General features: G+C 43.5%; 1 protein-coding gene across 5 annotated transcripts in view; it reads left to right on the forward strand.

The window, feature by feature from the left end:
* The window catches only part of cep63 (centrosomal protein 63), a 136,557-nt gene extending 118,071 nt beyond the window's left edge, over positions 1 to 18,486 (forward strand). For all 5 annotated transcript variants that reach the window (XM_073040554.1, XM_073040557.1, XM_073040556.1 and 2 more), the window contains 2 exons: positions 565 to 907; positions 17,606 to 18,486. In XM_073040554.1, coding sequence (XP_072896655.1) covers positions 565 to 907; positions 17,606 to 17,755 — 493 coding nt within the window. In that variant the 3' untranslated portion in view covers positions 17,756 to 18,486. The remainder of the gene's footprint in view (positions 1 to 564; positions 908 to 17,605) is intronic.
* The last annotated feature ends 1,284 nt before the right edge of the window (positions 18,487 to 19,770 follow it).

The following is a 19,770-nucleotide window of genomic DNA, read 5'->3' on the forward strand; positions in this document are numbered from 1 at the left end:
CCCAAGCATTTTTATTCCGGTCCCCATTTCTGTTCCAATATGTCTGTCCATGGCCTCCTCTTCTGCCACAATAAAGCCACTCTCAGTTGGAGGAGCAACACCTCATGGTTGATGTCCTAAGAGTACAAGAGTACATGCAAGTGTATCAGCCTCAGCACTGACTTGAATGGCATTGCCATTGTTGAGGATCAGCAAGGTGTTTTCATCCACAGAATTGCTGCTCAATGGGTGTTTTTATTGTTTTTCACCCTATTTTCTGTAAGTTCCAGAGACTATTGTGCATGAATATCCAAGCAGACTCAATCCACACCGTTTGACACCAGCAATCATTCCACAGTCAAAGTCATTTAGATCACATTTCTTCCCCATTCTGATGTTTTGTCTACACAGCAATTGAACCTTTTGACTATGCCTGCATGGTTTTATGCATTGAGTTGCTACCAAATGATTAGTTTATTAGATATTCACATTAACGAGCAGGTGTACCTTAAAAAAGTGGCCACTGAAAGTATAATCCTGCCCTGTATTTGATAATACAACCTAGAAAACTCTGATTATTTTCAGGAGAGTGGAAGAGCTCCGGCTTGAACATGAGGAGGAGTTGCAACAGCTTCAGAAGCGACTCAGGGAGATGACTACAAATGCCAAAGATTACAAGCTGCCTAAACAGAGTCAGCATCCATTGTCCAAGCCTGACTGCAGTAATTTAACAGAAGGTCAAGGCCAAGCTGGTGAGATTGACCATTGCAATGTTCATCAATGGAACTCATGTGTTGTTTCGCCATCTGATTCTCTGCATGGGATCACATCTTGCACATTGTCTGAAGATGAGAATGAAGTGGATTTTCCTGACAGTGTGTCAGTGCAGTCTCTCTGTTCACTTCATGGTGACCAACATCTGCCTCCGGTATGCTGGTTTTTGCATTTTTATCATTATAAAGCATTTGCATTCTGAGAAATAAAAGAAATTGCTACATTCAGAATGTTGTGAATTCTAACAATGTAAATTGGAGTTTTAATTTATATTGATTATGTTAGGTGGTATGCATTGTTGATAAAAGTAAGTAGAGTTGTGCATAATGTTTACACCAAAAATTATCAGGGATGTGTTACTTGAAAGCAGATTCCATAAAGTCACACCGCACAGAAACAGGCCCGTCTGCCCCAACTGGTCCATGGCAACATGGCAACCAAAGTTCCCCTTGAAGCTAGTTTCAATTTTCTGTGTTTCACCCACATATCTCTAAACCTTTCCTATCCTTTGTACCTGTCCAAGTATCTTTTAAATGTTGTTAATGTATCTACCTCAACCACTTCCTTTGACAGATTATTTCATGTACAGACCTTCATTTGGGTGAAAGTATAGCCCTCAGATTCCTATTAAATATCTCTCCTCTCACTTTAAACCTATGCCCTCTAGCTCTTGATTCCCCAACCCCAGAGCAATCCTGTGTACATTAATCTGATCTGTGCCTCTGATAATTTGATTAATGTATCATGTTTTCAAAGTTTTAGAAAAGAAAGAGGAGGAGGTAAAAGTGGGGGTGGAATTGCACTACTAATCAGGGACAATATCACAGCTGCACTCAGAGAAGGTCTAATGGACGGGTCACAATATGCTTCCATTTGAGTGGAACTCAGGAACAGAAAGGGTGCAATCACACTGATGGGATTGTACTACAGACATTGAGGAACAGATATAACCATTTAACAATTACAGCATGGAAACAGGCCATCTCGGCCCTTCTAATCCGTGCTGAACGCTTACTCTCACATAGTCCCACCTACCTGCACTCAGCCCATAACCCTCCATTCCTTTCCTGTCCATATACCTATCCAATTTTTTTTTAAATGACAATATCGAACCTGCCTCTACCACTTCTACTGGAAGCTCGTTCCACACAGCTACCATTCTCGTGAGTAAAGAAGTTTCCCCTCATGTTACCCCTAAACTTTTGCCCCCAACTCTCAACTCATGTCCTCTTGTTTGAATCTCCCCTACCCTCAATGGAAAAAGCCTATCCATGTCAACTCTATCTATCCCCCTCATAATTTTAAATACCTCTATCAAGTCCCCCCTCAATCTTCTACGCTCCAAAGAATAAAGACCTAACTTGTTCAACCTTTCTCTGTAACTTAGGTGCTGAAACCCAGCTAACATTCTAGTAAATCTCCTCTGTACTCTCTCTATTTTGTTGACATCTTTCCTATAATTCAGTGACCAGAACTGTACACAATAATCCAAATTTGGCCTCACCAATGCCTTGTACAATTTTAACATTACATCTCAATTCCTATACTCAATGCTCTGATTTATAAAGGCCAGCATACAAAAAGCTTTCTTCACCACCCTATCCACATGAGATTCCACCTTCAGGGAACTATGCACCATTATTCCTAGATCACTCTGTTCTACTGCATTCCTTAATGCCCTACCATTTACCATGTATGTCCTATTTTGATTATTCCTACCAAAATGTAGCACCTCACACTTATCAGCATTAAACTCCCTCTGCCATCTTTCAGCTCACTCTTCTAACTGGCCTAAATCTCTCTGCAAGCTTTGAAAACCTACTCCATTATCCACAACGTCGCCTACCTTAGAATCATCTGCATACTTACTAATCCAATTTACCACCCCATCATCCAGATCATTAATGTATATGACAAACAACATTGGACCCAGTACAGATCCCTGAGGCACACCACTAGTCACCGGCCTCCAACCTGACAAACAGTTATCCACCACTACTCTCTGGCATCTCCCATCCAGCCACTGTTGAATCCATTTTACTACTTCAATATTAATACCTAACGATTGAACCTTCCTAACTGACCTTCCATGCGGAACCTTGTCAAAGGCCTTACTGAAGTCCATATAGAAAACATCCACTGCTTTACCCTCGTCAACTTTCCTCGTAACCTCTTCAAAAAATTCAATAAGATTTGTCAAACATGACCTTCCACGCACAAATCCATGTTGATTGTTCCTAATTAGACCCTGTCTATCCAGATAATTATATATACCATCTCTAAGAATACTTTCCATTAATTTACCCACCACTGACGTCAAACTTACAGGCTGATAATTGCTAGGTTTACTCTTAGAACCCTTTTTAAACAATGGAACCACATGAGCAATACGCCAATCCTCCGGCACAATCCCCGTTTCTAATGACATTTGAAATATTTCTGTCAGAGCCCCTGATACATAATCAGATTAAGGAAATGTGTAAAAATATGGAGTTGTCATGGGCGATTTCAACTTCCCTGATATGAACTGGAACCTTCTTAGTGTAAGGGATTTAGATGGGGCAGAATTTGTTAAGTGTATCCAGGAAGGTTTCTTAAATCCACGTATAGACTGTCCAAACAGAGGAGGCGCTGTACTGGACCTGATATTTGAACAATGAGACTGGCCAAGTGACTGACCCTTCAATGAGAGAACAATTAGGGAACAGTGACCCCAACTTTCAGTATAGCTGTAGATAAGGATATGGTCCTTGGAATAGGGAAAATTACTAGGGTATTAGGCAGGAACTAAGAAATGTTAATTGGGAACACCTTTTCTCCACAAAACATCAGACACATGGAGGTGTTTAAAGATTAATTGCAGAGTACAGAAAGGGTGTGTTCCTATTAGGATGAGGATTGAAAGATAAGAGAACCTTGGATGAGAGATGATGAATTTAATCAAGAAGAGAAAAGAGAAGTATGTAAAGCTTCGGAAGTCAGGATCAAACAGACCACATGAGGAGTATAAATAAGCCAGAAAAGAACTAAACAAGGGAACTAGGAATGCCAGGAGGGGCCATGAAAAGTTTATTGCCAAGTAGGATGAATCCTAAGCCATCAAGATGAAAAGTAACTAGGGAGAGGGTGGGACCACTCAAGGATAAGGAAGGCAACATTTGCTTGGATGCAGGGAATGTGAGTGAGGTACTTAATGAGTACTTTGCTTCAGTATTTACCAGGGAAAAGTATATGGAGGACCAGGAGATCAGTGCTGAGTGTAGGAATATGTTAGGGCAAGGAGGTCAAGGAGGGGGAAGTGTTGGGCCTCCTGATGAGTATTAAGGTAAATAAATCCCCAGGGCTAGTGGGATTCATCCAGGTTATTGAAGGAGGCAGGAGATGACATTGTGACTTTGACTTTGATCTTTGTGTCCTTTCTTGGTGCAGGCAAGGTCCCAGAGGACTGCTGAGTGGCTAATGCTGTACCTGTATTGAAGAAGGGAACAATAGTGAGTCTCATGTCAGTTGTAGGGAAATTGCTGGAGAAAATTCATAAGGATAGGATAAATGAGCATTTTGGAAATCCATGGCCTAATTAGGGAGAGCCAGCATAGCTTTATTTGTGGCAGGTCGTATCAAACCAATTTGATTGAGTATTTTGACAAGGTGATGAGAGAGATTGATGAGGGTAGGGCAGTGGATGCTGGCTACATGGATTTTAGTAAGCCCTTTGACAAAGTTCCTCATGGGAGGTTAATCCAGAAGATGCATGGGATCCACATCAAATTTTGCTGTTTGGATTCAGACCTGGCTTGCGCATAGAAGACATGGGGTAATCGTGAAGTGGATTTATTCGAGTTGGAGGTCTGTAATTTGTGGAGTTCCGAAGGGATCTGTGCTGCGATTTCCACTGTTTGTGATGTATATGAATGACCTGGATAAAAATATAGATGGCTGGGTAAGTAAATTTACAACTGATGCCGAGATTGGTGGAGTTGTGGATAGTGTAGAAGACTGGCAAAGAATACAGTGTAGTGATGTACTACATACAGAGCTAGAAACAACGACACGCAGTCGGTAAGTCGATTCGAGACTAGTTTATTCAAACTTGTGTTGGGCCGGGCAAAGTGGCGGATTGTGTCTACCTTGGCGGGCAGAGGTGTTGCCCCGTCTTTGGTAATCCTGTGGCCCAGGAAGTCGATGGAATCGAGACCGACCTGGCATTTGTCCAGGTTGATCGTGAGGCCGAAATCACTCAGGCGGGAATAGTGCTGGCGGAGGTGGGACAGATGCTCCTGACGACTACTGCTGGCTATGAGGATGTCATCCAAATAGATGAATGCAAAGTCCAGGTCGCAGCCCACCGCATCCATTAGCTGCAGGAACGTCTGTGTGGCATTCTTCAGGCCGAACGGCATTCAGAGGAATTCGAACAGGCCGAACGGGGTGATGAGTGCTGTTTTGGGGATGGCTTCAGGGTGTACTGGGATTTGATGGTATCCTCGGACGAGGTCTACTTTGGGAAAGATTCTTGCCTCGTGCAGGTTTGCTGCAAAGTCCTGTATGTGCGGCACGGGGTAGTGGTCTGGAGTTGTAGCCTCGTTCAGTTTGCGGTAGTTGCTGCATGGTCTTCAGCCCCCAGCTGCTTTGGGCACCATGTGCAGGGGGGAGGCCCATGGGCTGTTGGACCTCCGTATGATCCCCAATTCCTCCACCGTCTTGAACTCCTCCTTCACCAGCCGGAGCTTTTCTGGGGGGAGCCTTCGTGCCCGGGCGTGGAGGGGTGATCCCTGGGTCGAGATGTGGTGCTGTACTCCGTGTCACAAGAAGTCCGCCCCCAGGAGTGGTTGGGCCACGGCGGCCAGTGTGAAGTCCCACGTGAACCGGCTGGCGCTGAACTGCAGCTGCACTGTGCGGGTGCCATAGGTCCGTATCGTGCTGCCATTTGCGGCCCTCAGGTTGTGTCCTGACTTCCTGTTGCGGGTGTTGTGCCCCGTCAGGGGTAAGACACTGATTTCTGCTCCGGTGTCGACCAAGAAGTGGTGTCCCAACTGTTCGTCCCAGACGTACAAGCGGCTGGCCTAGTGGCCAGCCGCCATAGCCATTTGCGGCAGCTGGGTCTGGCCCCGGCCCTTGCAGAGCGGGGGACAACAGCGGGCTTCTGTGCCCCATCGCTGGTGGTAGAAACACCACTGTTCACTGTCCTCACTCCTGCCTGTGTTGTGTGCGCCCCCCTGCCGGGCCTGGTCTGGTCTGCTGTTGGGCGCGTGGCTTGGTAATCTGACTGACGGACGCCACGCTCTCCCTCTTGGCTTTCCACAGCACGTCTGCCCGGGCCGCCACCTTCCGGGGGTCACTGAAATCTGCGTCAGCCAGCAGCAGATGTATGTCCTCGGGCAATTGCTCTAGGAACACTTGCTCAAACATGAGGCAGGGCTTGTGTCCGTCAGCCAGGGCCAGCATCTCGTTCATTAATGCTGACGGCGGCCTGTCTCCCAAACTGTCCAGGTGCAGCAGGCGGGCTCCTTGCTCATGCCGTGAGAGGCCAAAGGTCCCAATGAGCAGCGCTTTGAATTCTTCATATTTGCCTTCTTCCGGGGGCGACTTTATGAAATCCGCAACCTGGGCGGCTATGTCCTGGTCAAGGGAGCTCACCACGTGATAGTAACGCGTGGAATCAGAAGATATCTGCCGAATCTGGAACTGGGCTTCTGCTTGGCTAAACCACACGCGTGGTCGCAGCGTCCAGAAAGTTGGCAGTTTTAGCGAAACTGCGTGAACAGATGAAGAGTCGGTCATCTTTGGTCCAAATCCCGTTTGGACCGTCGGGGTCACCAATGTAGTGATGTACTACATACAGAGCTAGAAACAACGGCACGCAGTCGGTAAGTCGTTTCGAGACTAGTTCATTCAAACTTTGGCTTTTAATCCCTAGTTCCCACCCTCTCCGGGCAGAAATGACGTCAGAGGTGCATTACCAAAGTCTTTCCCTGCGCACGGGCTATTTGTGAGCCGGTTTGCCTGCGCAGAAAGTGGGTTGCCGCAACAATACGAAATAGATCAATTGCAGAGAAAGGCTTAGTAATGCAAGTGGAGTTTAACCCAGATAAATGTACCATGTTAAGGACAAGGTTCTTAACAGTGTTGCTGAACAGAGAGATCTCAAGTAGAGATTCATAGCTACTTGAAAGTGGCTACATAGGTTGATAAGGTGATTAAGAAGGCTTATGGAATGCTTGCTTTTATTAGTTAAGGCATTGAGTTCCAAAGTCAGGAGGTTATGTTGCAACTTTGAAAAACTCTGGTTAGGCCGTACCTGGAGTATTGTGTACAGTTCTTGTCGCCCCACTACAGGAAGGATGCTGAGGCTTGAGAGAGGTGCTGTCTTGTGTAGAGGGCATGTGCTATCACAAGAGGCTGGATAAACTTAGGTTGTTTTCTCTGGAGCATCGGAGCCTTAGGGAAATCTGAAAGGAGGTTTACAAGATTATGAGAGGCATGGAGGTCGGTGACCAGTGGTGTGCCTCAGGAATCTGTTCTGGGACCCCTACTCTTCATTATTTTTATAAATGACCTGGATGAAGAAGTGGGTTAGTAAAGATGGGTTAGTAAATTTGCTGATGACACAAAGGTTGGAGGTGTGGATAGTGTGGAGGGCTGTCAGAGATTATAGCAGGACATTGATAGGATGCGAAACTGGGCTGAGAAGTGGCAGATGGAGTTCAACCCAGATGAGTGTGAGGTGTTCATTTTGGTAGGTCAAATGTGATTACAGAATATGGTATTAATGGTAAGACTCTTGGCAGTGTGGAGGATCAGAGGGATCTTGGGGTCCGAGTACATAGGACACTCAGAGCTGCTCCAGATACAGTTTTCATCAATCGTGGGATTGAGTTTAGGAGCCGAGAGGTAATCTTACAGCTATATAGGACCCTGGTCAGACTCCACTTGAAGTACTGTGCTCAGTTCTGGTCGCCTCACTATAGGAAGGATGTGGAAACCATAGAAAGGGTGCAGAGGAGATTTACAAGGATGTTGCCTGGATTGGGGAGCATGCCTTATGAGTTATATGCCTTATGCCTTATAGGTTGAGTGACCTCGGCCTTTTTTCCTTGGAGCGATGGAGGATGAGAAGTGACCTGATAGAGGTGTATAAGATGATGAGAGGCATTGATCGTGTGAATAGTCAGAGGCTTTTTCCCAGGGCTGAAATGGCTAGAATGAGAGGGCACAGTTTTAAGGTGCTTGGAAGTAGCTACAGAGGAGATGTCAGGGCTAAGTTTTTTACGCAGCAGGTGGTGAGTGCGTGGAATGGGCTGCCGGCGATGGTGGTGGAGGCAGATACAATAGGGTCTTTTAAGAGAATCCTAGAGAGGTACAGGGAGCTTAGAAAAATAGAGGGCTATGGGTAACCCTAGGTAATTTCTAAGGTAAGGACATGTTCAGTAGGTTCAGGACATGTGCTGTAGGTTTTCTATGTTTCTATAGATAGAGTGGACAAAGTATCTGTTTCCCAGGGTTAAAATGCCTAATACCAGAGGACGTGCATTGAAGATAAGAGGGGGTAGGTTCAAGGGGAATGTGATGGGTAAGTTGTTTTTACTCAAAGAGTCATAGGTACCTGGAATATGCTGCCTGGTATGGGGTAGAGGCAAATACATTAGAGGCTTTTAAGAGACGATTTGATAGGCACATGGATTATAGGAAAGATATCAACAAAATAGAGAGTGTACAGAGAAGATTTACTAGAATGTTACCTGGGTTTCAGCACCAAAGTTACAGGGAAAGGCTGAACAAGTTAGGTCTTTATTCTTTGAAGCATAGAAGGTTGAGGGGGGACTTGAAAGAGGTATTTAAAATAATGAGGGGGATGGATAGGCTTTTTCCATTGAGAGTAGGGGAGATTCAAACAAGAGGACATGATTTGAGAGTTAGGGGGCAAAAGTTTAAGGGTAACGAGGGGGAATTTCTTTACTCAGAGAGTGGTAGCTTTGTGGAATGAGCTTCCAGTAGAAGTGGTAGAGGCAGGTTCGGTATTGTCATTTAAAGTAAAATTGGATAGGTATATGGACAGGAAAGGAATGGAGGGTTATGGGCTGAGTGCGGGCCAGTGGGACCAGGTGAGATTAAGTGTCAGCACGGACTTGAAGGGCTGAGATGGCCTGTTTCCGTGCTGTAATTATTATTTGGTTATATGTTATATGGTTATATATGTTCATTGTATAGGTAGGAGGAATTAGTGTGTGGGTACTTTTGATTTGCTTTTTAGCTGTTTCACAACATTGTAGGCTGAATGGCCTGTTTCTATGCTGTACTCTTCTATGATCCCAGATCACTCCTCATTCTACTATGCTCCAATCAAAAATAGTCCCACTCTGCTGAATTTCTCTCTATAGCTCAGTCCCTTAAGGACTGGCACCATACTAATTAAACTTTTCTGCACTCTTTCCAGCTTAATGATATCTTTCCTACAGTAGGGTGACTGAAACTGAACATAATATTCCCAATGTCTCCTCACCAACATCTTACGACAGCTAACGCATCACAGGGAAAAGAACAAGGGGTATAAGAGTGAGTGAATTGCTCAACCAAGTTCTCTTCTTGACTCCAGTGCAGCTTAACTTCCCTCAGTGCTGTAAAATTCACTAGTTAGTGGAGTTTTCAAATATTAAAGGCATTTCAATAAGATTTCTGAGATTACTTCAAGCATTTCCTGAATGAAATATATTGCATTTCACCTTAGCAGGATCAAGAAGTAGATCTCATTTTCCAAGTTCATATTTTAATTTGTTAATCTGAGATCAGTCTCATCAATTACTGGACTCTCAGTGTGACCCCTAACTTGGTTTCTGAATTCAGTATAACTTGTATGACTAATATCAATGCTAACTTGAGTCACAGAATTATAGAAACATAGAGGATTCGTCTAGGATAATCTGATGAGGTAACCCTTCCCAACCTCAATCCTGCACTTTCTGCTTGTAACTCTTACATAAGATTCACAAACAGGACTATCCCTGGTAGGCCCATTGCCTGCTCTTGTCCCATCGAGTTTACTCCTCATCTCTACTCCATCCTGCTCCACTTATCTTGTCTCTTTGCGTCTACATCTGGGACACCTCATAAGCCTTCCAGCATACAGACGACTTCTGATTCAACGTCTCCTTCATTTATGAATGGCCATACAGCACCATACCCCATCAGGGTGGTCTTAAAGCCCTCCTTTCTGCAACTTCTTTCCAAGATTCAGCCAGTTCCCCTTCACCAAAACTCTCACTTGCTGGCAGAACTTCTGTTCTTGCCCTGAACAATATCTCATTGACTCCTCTCATTTTCTACAAATTAAAGATGTGTCTTTTGTTGTCTATCTGGATCAGACCCAGTTCCAATCCTACACCATTGATATTTACTATAAACCCACATTTACTTGCACCACATCTCTTGTAAGGATGTCATTCCTTTCTCCCAGTTTCTTCATCTCCACTGCATCTGCTGCTTTCAAAGGGAAGTTTTTATTCAGGACATTTGAATTGTCCTCCTTTCTCAGGAAGTATGTCTTTTCTTCTGCTGTAATTGGTAGAGTTCAATCTTACATCTCCTCTTTCTGTCCTTCCACTCTCCCCCTACCCTCCTCCCAGAGGTAGTTCACCTGATCATTGTCACAGAAGTACAGCACAGAAACAGGTCCTTCAGCTCATCTAGTCCATGCCAAAACCATTTAAACTGCCTCTCCCATTGACTTGCATCAGAACCATAGCCCTCCATATCCTGACTATCCATGTACCTATCCAAACATGCATTACCATTCTGATCCTCCAGATGACCAATTCCTTAAATGTTGAAAGCAAGCTCACGTGCACCACTGGTTCATTCCACCCTTTTAGGACTCTCTGAGTAAAGATGTTTTCCCCTCATGTTCCCCTTAAACTTCTCATCTTTCACTCTTAACCCATGACCTCTAGTTGTAGTATCACCCAGCCTCAGTGGAAAAAGCCTGCTTGCATGTATCCTACCTATACCCCTCATAATTTTGTATACCCCTGACATATCTCTCAATTCTGAAGAATACAGTCCTAACCTATTCAATCTTTCCTGATAACTCAGGTCCTCCAGACCTGGCAACATTCTTGTAAATTTTCTCTGTGTTCTTTCAACCTTGCTTACATCTTTCCTGCAGGTAGGTGACCACAACTGCATCCAACACAGCAAATTAGGCCTTACCAACGTCTTGTACAACTTCAACATAGCATCCCATCTTCTTCACTCATTACATTGATTTGTGAAGGCCAATGTACCAAAAGCTCTCTTTACAACCCTATCTACCTGTGATTCCACTTTCAATGAATTATTCCCAGATCACTTTGTTCTACCACATTCCTCAGTGCCCAACTGTACACTGTGTAAGACCTACCCTTGTTGGTCCTACTGAAGTGCAATACCTCGCACTTGTCTGCATTAAATTCCATCTGCCATTTTTCAGCCCATTTTTCCAGATGATGCGGATCCCTCTGCAAGCCAAGATAGCTTCCCTCACTGTCCATTACATCTCCAATCTTGGTATCATCCGCATTACTGATCCAATTAACCACATTATCATCTAGATTATTGATGTAGCTTCGGCACAATGTCCGAAGTTAAAGTCCAAGTAGACAACATCCATTACCTTGTTTCCAGTTTTCTCGTAACTTGCTCGAAAAACTCTCTAAGATTGGTTAGATACAATCTACCAAGCACAAAGCCTTGCTGACTATCCTTAATCAGTCCATGTCTATCCAAATACTCATATATACGGTCCCTTAGTATACCTTTCAATAAGTTTCCCACAACTGATCTCAGATTCACTGGTATATTAATTTCCTGGTTTCCGTTAAGAGCCTTTTTTAAAGATTGGAACAACATTGGCTAGCTTACAATCCTCTGGTACCTCTCCACACACTAAGGATGTTTTATATATCTCTGCTAGGGCCCCCACAGTTTCTGCACTTGCCTCCTGTAGGTTCTGAGGGAACGCCTTTTCAAACCCCGGGGATTTATCCATTCAGATTTGCCTCAGGGTAGCAAACACCATCTCCTCTGTAATCTGTACAGGATCCATGAAGTTGATGTCACTTTGTCACACTTCTATGGACTCTGTGTCTGTCTCCTGAGTAAATACATATGCAAAGGATGTCTTTAAGATCTCCCTCATCTGTTTTGGCTCCACACATGGATTACCATTCTGATCCTCCAGAGGACCAATTTTATCCCTAAGAGTCCTTTTGCTCCTGCCATATCAGTAGAATCCCTTAGGATTCTCCTTCACTTTGCTGTTAGAGCATCTTCACGTCTTCTTTTAGTCCTCCAGATTTACTTCTGAAGGGTTCTCTTGTATTTCTTGTACTCCATAAGCACTTCATTTGTTTGTTTTTGCCTATACCTGCTATGCACCTCCTTTTTTCTTAACTAGGGCTTTAATATTTCTTGAAAACCAAGGTTCTCTACACTTGTTATCTTTACCTTTCATTCTGACAGGCACATACAAGCTTTGTGCTCTCAACATTTCATTACATGGTTATTCCTTTCTTTTTCTCAGTTTAACCCATGCATCACTAGTCGAGTTCTCCAATCTGTCCAGATGGAAGACTGCAGTAGGTATTTTCCATGACGAGTAATGCCACCCCTCCCTCCTTTAATCCATCTTGCTCTGTCTAAAACAATAGAACCCTGAAATAGCGAACTGCCAGACCTGCTCCTCCTGCCACCAAGTCTCACTAATGGCTACAATGTCATAATTCCAGGTGTTGATCCATACCAAAATCCTACGATGCTTCTTGCATTGAAATATTTGCAGCTCAGGATACTAGTCGCACCATGCTCAACCTTTTGATTCCTGACTTCATCTGAGATCTTACTAACATCTGTCTCCACAACTCTCCACTAGCTGTTCTGGTACATTGGTTCTCACCCCCCTGAAACTCTGGATTAAACCCTACCATGCAGCATTAACAAACCTTCCCACTAAGATATTAGTCCCACTCCAGTTCAGGTACAAACTGTCACTTCTGTACATGTGCCACCTTCCCTGAAAAAGAGCCCAATGATCCAAAAATCTTATGCCTTCCCTCCTTCACCACGTGTTAAACTGTACAATCTTCCTAGTTCTGGCCTCACTAGCATGTGGTAATCCTGAGATCACACCCCTAGAGGTCCTGCTCTTTAACTTAGCACCTAACTCCTATGCTACACCTCGTCACTTGTCCTACCCATGTCATTGGTGCCTAAATGGACCACAACCTCTGGCTGTTCACCCTCCCACTTAAGAATGCTGAGGAATCGATCCGAGATGTTCCAGACCTTGGCACCTGGGAGACAATATACCATCCAGGAATCTCGTTCTCAGAACCCCTTGTTTGTTTCCCTAACTAATAAATCCTTGACCACCACAATGTGCATCTTCTTCCCACCTTCCCTTCTGAGTCAGTCATGGAGACCTGGCCACTGTGCCACTGTGACTTTTGTCTGTGAGGTTAACACCACCTCCACCCGCCCTCCCCCCCATGCCAACAGTATCCAAAGTGATGCACCTGTTATTAAAGGGGGGTGGCCACAGGGTACTCTGCACTAGCTCTTTAACCCCCTTTCCTTCCCGACTGTCACCCAGTTTCCTGTTCCTGCACCTTGAGTGTAACTACCTCTATATATAGAAACATAGAAAACCTACAGCACAATACAGGCCTTTCGGCCCACAATGCTGTACCGAACATGTACTTTTAGAAATTACCTAAGGTTACCCATAGCCCTCTATTTTTCTAAGCTCCATGTATCTATCCAGGAGTCTCTTAAAGGACCCTATCGTATCTGCCTCCAGCACCTTTGCCCATTCCACGCACTCACCACTCTCTGCGTTTTGAAACAAATCTTAACCGTGACATCTCCTCTGGGCCTACTTCCAAGCACCTTAAAACTGTGCTCTCTCATGTTAGCCATTTCAGCCCTGGGAAAAAGTCTCTGACCATCCATATGATCAATGCCTCTTCATCATCTTATACATCTCTATCAGGTCACCTCTCATCCTCCACCGCTCCAAGGAGAAAAGGCCGAGTTCACTCAACCTATTCTCATAAGGCATGCTCCCCAATCCAGGCAACATCCTTGTAAATCTCCTCTGCACCCTTTCTATGGCTTCCACATCCTTCCTGTGGTGAGGTGACCAGAACTGAGCAGAGTACTCCAAGTGGGGTCTGATCAGAGTCCTGTACAGGTGTAACATTACCTCTCGGGTCTTAAACTCAATCCCACAGTTGATGAAGGCGAATGCACCGTATGCCTTCTTAACCACAGAGTCAACCTGTGGAGCTGCTTTGAGCGTCCTATGGACTTGGACCCCAAGATTCCTCTGATCCTCCGCACTGCCAAGAAACTTACCATTAATACTATATTCTGCCATCACATTTGACTTACCAAAATGAACCACCTCACACTTATCTGGGTTGAACTCCATTTGCCACTTCTCAGACCAGTTTTGCATCCTATCGATCTCCCGATGTAACCTCTGACAGCCCTCCATACTACCCACAACACCCCCAACCTTTGTGTCATCAGCACTTTTACTAAGCCATCCCTCCACTTCCTCATCCAGGTCATTTATAAAAATCATGACGAGAAGGGGTCCCAGAACAGATCCCTGAGGCACACCACTCGTCACCGACCTCCATGCAGAATATGACCCGTCTACAACCACTCTTTGTCTTCTTTGAGCAAGCCAGTTCTGGATTCAGAAAGCAATGTCCCCTTGGATCCCATGCCTCCTTACTTTCTCAATAAGCCTTGCATGAGGTACCTCGCCAAATGCCTTGCTGAAATCCATATGCACTACATCTACTGCTCTACCTTCATCAATGTGTTTAGTCACATCCTCAAAAAATTCAATCAGATTCGTAAGGCACGACCTGCCTTTGACAAAGCCATGCTGACTATTTCTAATCATATTATGTCTCTCCAAATGTTTATAAATCCCTACCTCTCTGAATCTTTTCCATCAACTTACCAGCCACTAAAGTAAGGCTCATTGGTCTATAATTTCTTGGGCTATCTCTACTCCCTTTCTTGAATAAGGGAACAACATCTGCAACCTTCCAATAAATCATTGCCAGAGGCTCAGCAGTCTCCTCCCTTGCCTCCCACAGTAGCATGGGTTACAACTCCTCTGGTCCCAGAGACTTATCCAACTTGATGTTTTCCAAAAGCAGTGCCAAAGTAAAGTATTCATTAAGTACCTCTGCTATCTCCTCCGATTCCATACACACTTTCCCACTGTCACACTTGATTGGTCCTATTCTCTCACGTCTTCTTGCTCTTAACATACTTGTGGAATGCCTTGGGGTTTTCTTTAAATCTGCTAACCAAGGCCTTCTCATGGCCCTTTCTGTCTCCCCTAATTTCATTCTTAAGCTCCTTCCTGCTAGCCTTATAATTTTCTAGATCTCTATCATTACCTAGTTTTTTGAAACTTTTGTAAGATATGTCCTATCTATCTCCCCTTCAGCCTTCCTGAATAATTGGAGTTTATCCAATTTTTGCTCCAACTCCTTAAGGCAATTGTTAAAAGCTGCTGCTGGATACACTTCCTGCAGTTATAGTTGTCAGGGACACTGAAGGTCTCTCTGCCTTCCTACATTCCACAAGAGGAGCATTCAACTATCCTGCCTGACAATGTTTTCTCTCATTTGTAATGATAGTGTGCACAAAAATCTTGTGCTGTGCAGTTTTTTGCCGATTGACAACAACGTATGCACTGAATTTTGTATATTCAGATATTCATTTTAGCAATACACTGTCAGTAAGAACTTTGATCTCCTATGGGTTTGATTGTTTTTACTCTTGTTATCTGCACTCTTGTGAAACATATGTAGCAGGGCTGTAGCGGGTAATGTAGGATTTTTTTTGCCAAAGCTTTTGCACAGCGCCTATATGTGATTTGCTTGCTAAATGATGCAGACTCCACATTGTCAACACCATCTCCATCAGAAACCAGAAAAGGAAATGTGACTGTGTACAATTGTAAAATGTGCTTAACATGCCAACAAGGTAGAGGGTGCAGCACACAAAATGCTGGAGGAACTCAGCAGGCCAGACAGCATCGACGGAGAAGAGTACAGTTGACGTTTCAGGCAGGACTGCTGATGGATCTCGGCCCGAACCGTCAACTGTACTCTTCTCCGTGGATGCTGTCTGGCCTGCTGAGTTCCTCCAGCATTTTGTGTCTATTGCTTGGATTTCCAGTATCTACAGGCTTTCTCTTGTTTGTGAAGGTGGAGGGTGACAACCTTTTGTGCGCAGTTATAACAGTTACAGCACGGAAACAGGACTTCTTGGCCCTTCTAGTCTGTTTACATTCCTTTGTGCGCTAGTAGCATTAACTAATATTTCACAACCAATATTGAATTCCCTCCCAAACTTCACCTCTTCCCTTCCCTATTTTAAACTTCTCCCTTTTGGTCACCTTTTGATTCTGTTTCCTTCTATAGCTGTCTTAGACATAAAGCTGCTGTGAATTATTACAAGGTATTTGACTGTAAAAGTATACTATAAATGTATGTTCCTGTAAAATCTGTCATTTCAGATGATTACACAGCTGATGAACTATACCTCAGTATTTACTATGATTCTGGAAATTTGTCCTTCTCCCCTCTAAAACTTTGGAATAAATTCTATGTTGCAGTAACCTATGCATGCTGTCATTGTCCCTTTGGAAAGAAAATGCTCTGCCATTGCTTAACGTGTACTCCTTTCCCATGGTTCTGCCTAATTCTAAATCACATAATCTGTCCACTGCACAGTTGCTTTTGAAAGTATTTGGAAATCTTTCAATTAAATTTTCTCGATGCATGTTTTACCTGAGTAAAAACTCAATTTTCTAAGACTTAAAAAAACCTGTGTCTTTAAACTAGCTATTAATCCCATTTTTGGATGAGGCATGGTTATAAAGTGTACAAGTGATACCTATTTAGTGATAAACAATGAAGATGGGTAAGGATTTACAGATCTTTATCAGCTAGGCCAGTGTGCCAAGGGTTGGAAAATAGAGTTTAATTTGGATAAGTGGCATTTTGGGAAGACAAATTGAGGGAAGGGCCTTCATGGTAATGGTTGGGGCATGAGTAAGTGTTGTAGAACAGATGGACCAATTACATGGTATCACGGTATCACGGGTGTAGAGGGCTTTTTGTACACTGACCTTCATTGCTCCAGCATTAAGTATAGAAATTGGGATCTTACATTGCAGTTGTAGATGAGAAACACAGGAATATTGCCATTTGGAATATTGTGTTCAATTTTGGACACTACTAAACGGAAGCTGAAAAGAGTGTAGAGGAGATTTATGAATAAGTTGCCAGTACATGAGGGCTGTTTTATGGGGAGAGGAGGTTGAGCAGGCTGGGATTTTGGAGTTTAGGGAAGTGAGGTTTAAACTTATCAAGGTGTATAAAATCATGAGGAGCATAGAAAGGATTAAATGCAGTCTTTTTCACCAAGGTATAGATTTAGAATAGGAGGAGAAAGATTTAAAATGGATCTGATGGGCAACTTCTTCACCCAGAGTGTGGTCTGTATATAGAATGAGGTGCCAGAGACAGTTGCATTAACATTGAAGAGATTTGGGCAGGTACATGGATGGAAAGGTTAAGAAGGCCAAGCAGAAGCCCGTGGGACTAGCTCAAATGGGAATCCAAGTTAGATGGCCTGGAAGGCCTGTAGTGTGATGTAAATGTTTTCCTCAGTTAAGGGTCTCAGTTGGTGACTAAGCACGCAAGATAAATTAATTCACACTAATACTACTGTACACGTGCCAGTAAAATGTCAATAATCCTCTCTTGCTGTTTTATTTCAGAGCCTAGCAGTTGAATCTTCTAATACGTCAATAGCAGCCAAGTTTATTGAGGCTGAGGATATACGGTCACAGCAACTCTTAAAACAACTGGACATGCATATTGAGGAACTGAAAATTGAAAGCGAAAGAACTGTTGATAAATACAAATGATCTACAGTTGGAAGGGCAGCTCATGGGCTTACTTTGGTGGAAATTCTACTGTGCGAGAATCAGTAATTTGAAGCTATTGTATAGGTTGTTGAGTCTCAGTGATTGACCTCAAAGTTCATTGAAAGGCATCTCATGTATATTAGAGTATGAGTTTGCCATCTTGTCTATCTTCTGAGTTCTTTGGTTGTGATACTGTGGCTTTTTGTTCTCCCTTAAATTATACTGGAAAGGCAAGACAGTGTTGCTAGTGTACTGCTGAAGTTGTGCCCCTATATCCATCAAAGAATCTGTCCTTTTATAGATAAGGTAACTAAGCCAAGGATTTAATATTGGAACTGCTAAGCTGTAAGTTTTACTTGTATACCACAACACTGAGCATTTGCTGACATTGGTGCTGTGCTAATTGTGTTCATCAGATTATCCAACATGCAAGAAATACACACTGAATGTCTTGAGTTTAAAATAACGGTGCATTTTATTTTGTATATTGATGTGAACTGATGAGTGAAAATAGATTTCCAACCTCTAATAACATTCTTTGATGCAAACAGAGTTGAGAAACATTGTCTTTAGATTATTTTATCCATAGCCTACCTTGTGCTGCAAGTATTTGACGGAAAATTGTAAGTACTGCAAATACAAATTTATGAAGCTGGTTTTTGAGCAGAAGCTTCCATCACTAATGTCTTTATTTAACATAGATTTATCAATAAATTTTATATAGAATTAAAGCAGCTATTTTCTTTTTTTTAATGAGTGTTGGCTGTAGGTTCAGCCAGCATTTCAATGTTTGTCCTAGTTACCCTTGAGAAGCTGGTGATGAGCTGCAACAGTCCTTGTGATGTGGGTATACCGAAGTGAGTTCCAAGATTTTGGCCCGCAAACAGTATATTTCCATAAGGTCATAAGACATAGGGAGCAGAATTAAGCTATTCACCCCATCTAATCCTGCTCTGCCATTCCGTCATGGTTGATTTACTATCTCTCTCAAATCAGTTCTGCCTTCTCCCTGTAACCTTTGATGCCCTCACTAATCAAGAACCTATCAACCACTGCTTTTAATATACCCAAAGACTTGGCCTCCACAGCCATTTGCCACAATAAATTCCACAGATTCACCACTCTCTGGCTTAAGAAATTCTTTCTCATCTCTGTTCTAGAGGGATGTCCTTCTATTCTGAGTCTGTGCTGTCTGGTCCTAGACTTTCCCACGATAGGAAACATCCTCTCCATGTCCACTTACCTGAGCATTTCAGTAGGTTTCAATAAGATTCTCCCCCACCCCCAATTCTTCTATACCATGAGATACGGACCCAGAGTCATCAAACACTCCTCATACATTAACCCTTTTATTCTTGAAATCATTCTCATGAACATGCTTTGGGCTCTCTCTGATGCCAGCAGATCCTTTCTTAGATGAGGGGCCCATAACTCTCACAATTACACATTAGCTATAGGAGCAGAATCAATGCTATTCAGCCCATCATGTCTATTCCACCATTCAATTATGGCTGATTTATTACCCTCTCAACCCCATTCACTGCTTTCTCTCCATAATCTTTGATGCCCTTAATAGTATAGTCAAGGAACACACACAAAATGCTGGTAGAACACAGCAGGCCAGGCAGCATCTATAGGAGAAGCACTGTCGATGTTTCGGGCCGAGACCCTTCGTCAGGACTGTCCTGATGAAAGGTCTTGGCCCGAAACTTCGACAGTGCTTCTCTTATAGATGCTGCCTGGCCTGCTGTGTTCCACCAGCATTTTGTGTGTGTTGCTTGAATTCCCAGCATCTGCAGATTTCCTCGTGTTTGCTAATTTAGTCAATGACTTGGCTTCCGGAGCTGTCTTTGGCAATGAATTCCGCAGATTGTTGTTGGACAATTGGGGTTTGGACTCCCATACATACCCTGCCCACCCATCACAGTCCCAGCTCAACGTCACATCCTTGTTTTTATATGAATAAATTCTAACATTGCATTGGCCTTCCTTACCATGGACTCAATCTGCAAGTT

Source organism: Hemitrygon akajei, chromosome 3 (genome assembly GCF_048418815.1).
Source record: "Hemitrygon akajei chromosome 3, sHemAka1.3, whole genome shotgun sequence".
Classification (NCBI taxonomy): Eukaryota; Metazoa; Chordata; class Chondrichthyes; order Myliobatiformes; family Dasyatidae; genus Hemitrygon; species Hemitrygon akajei.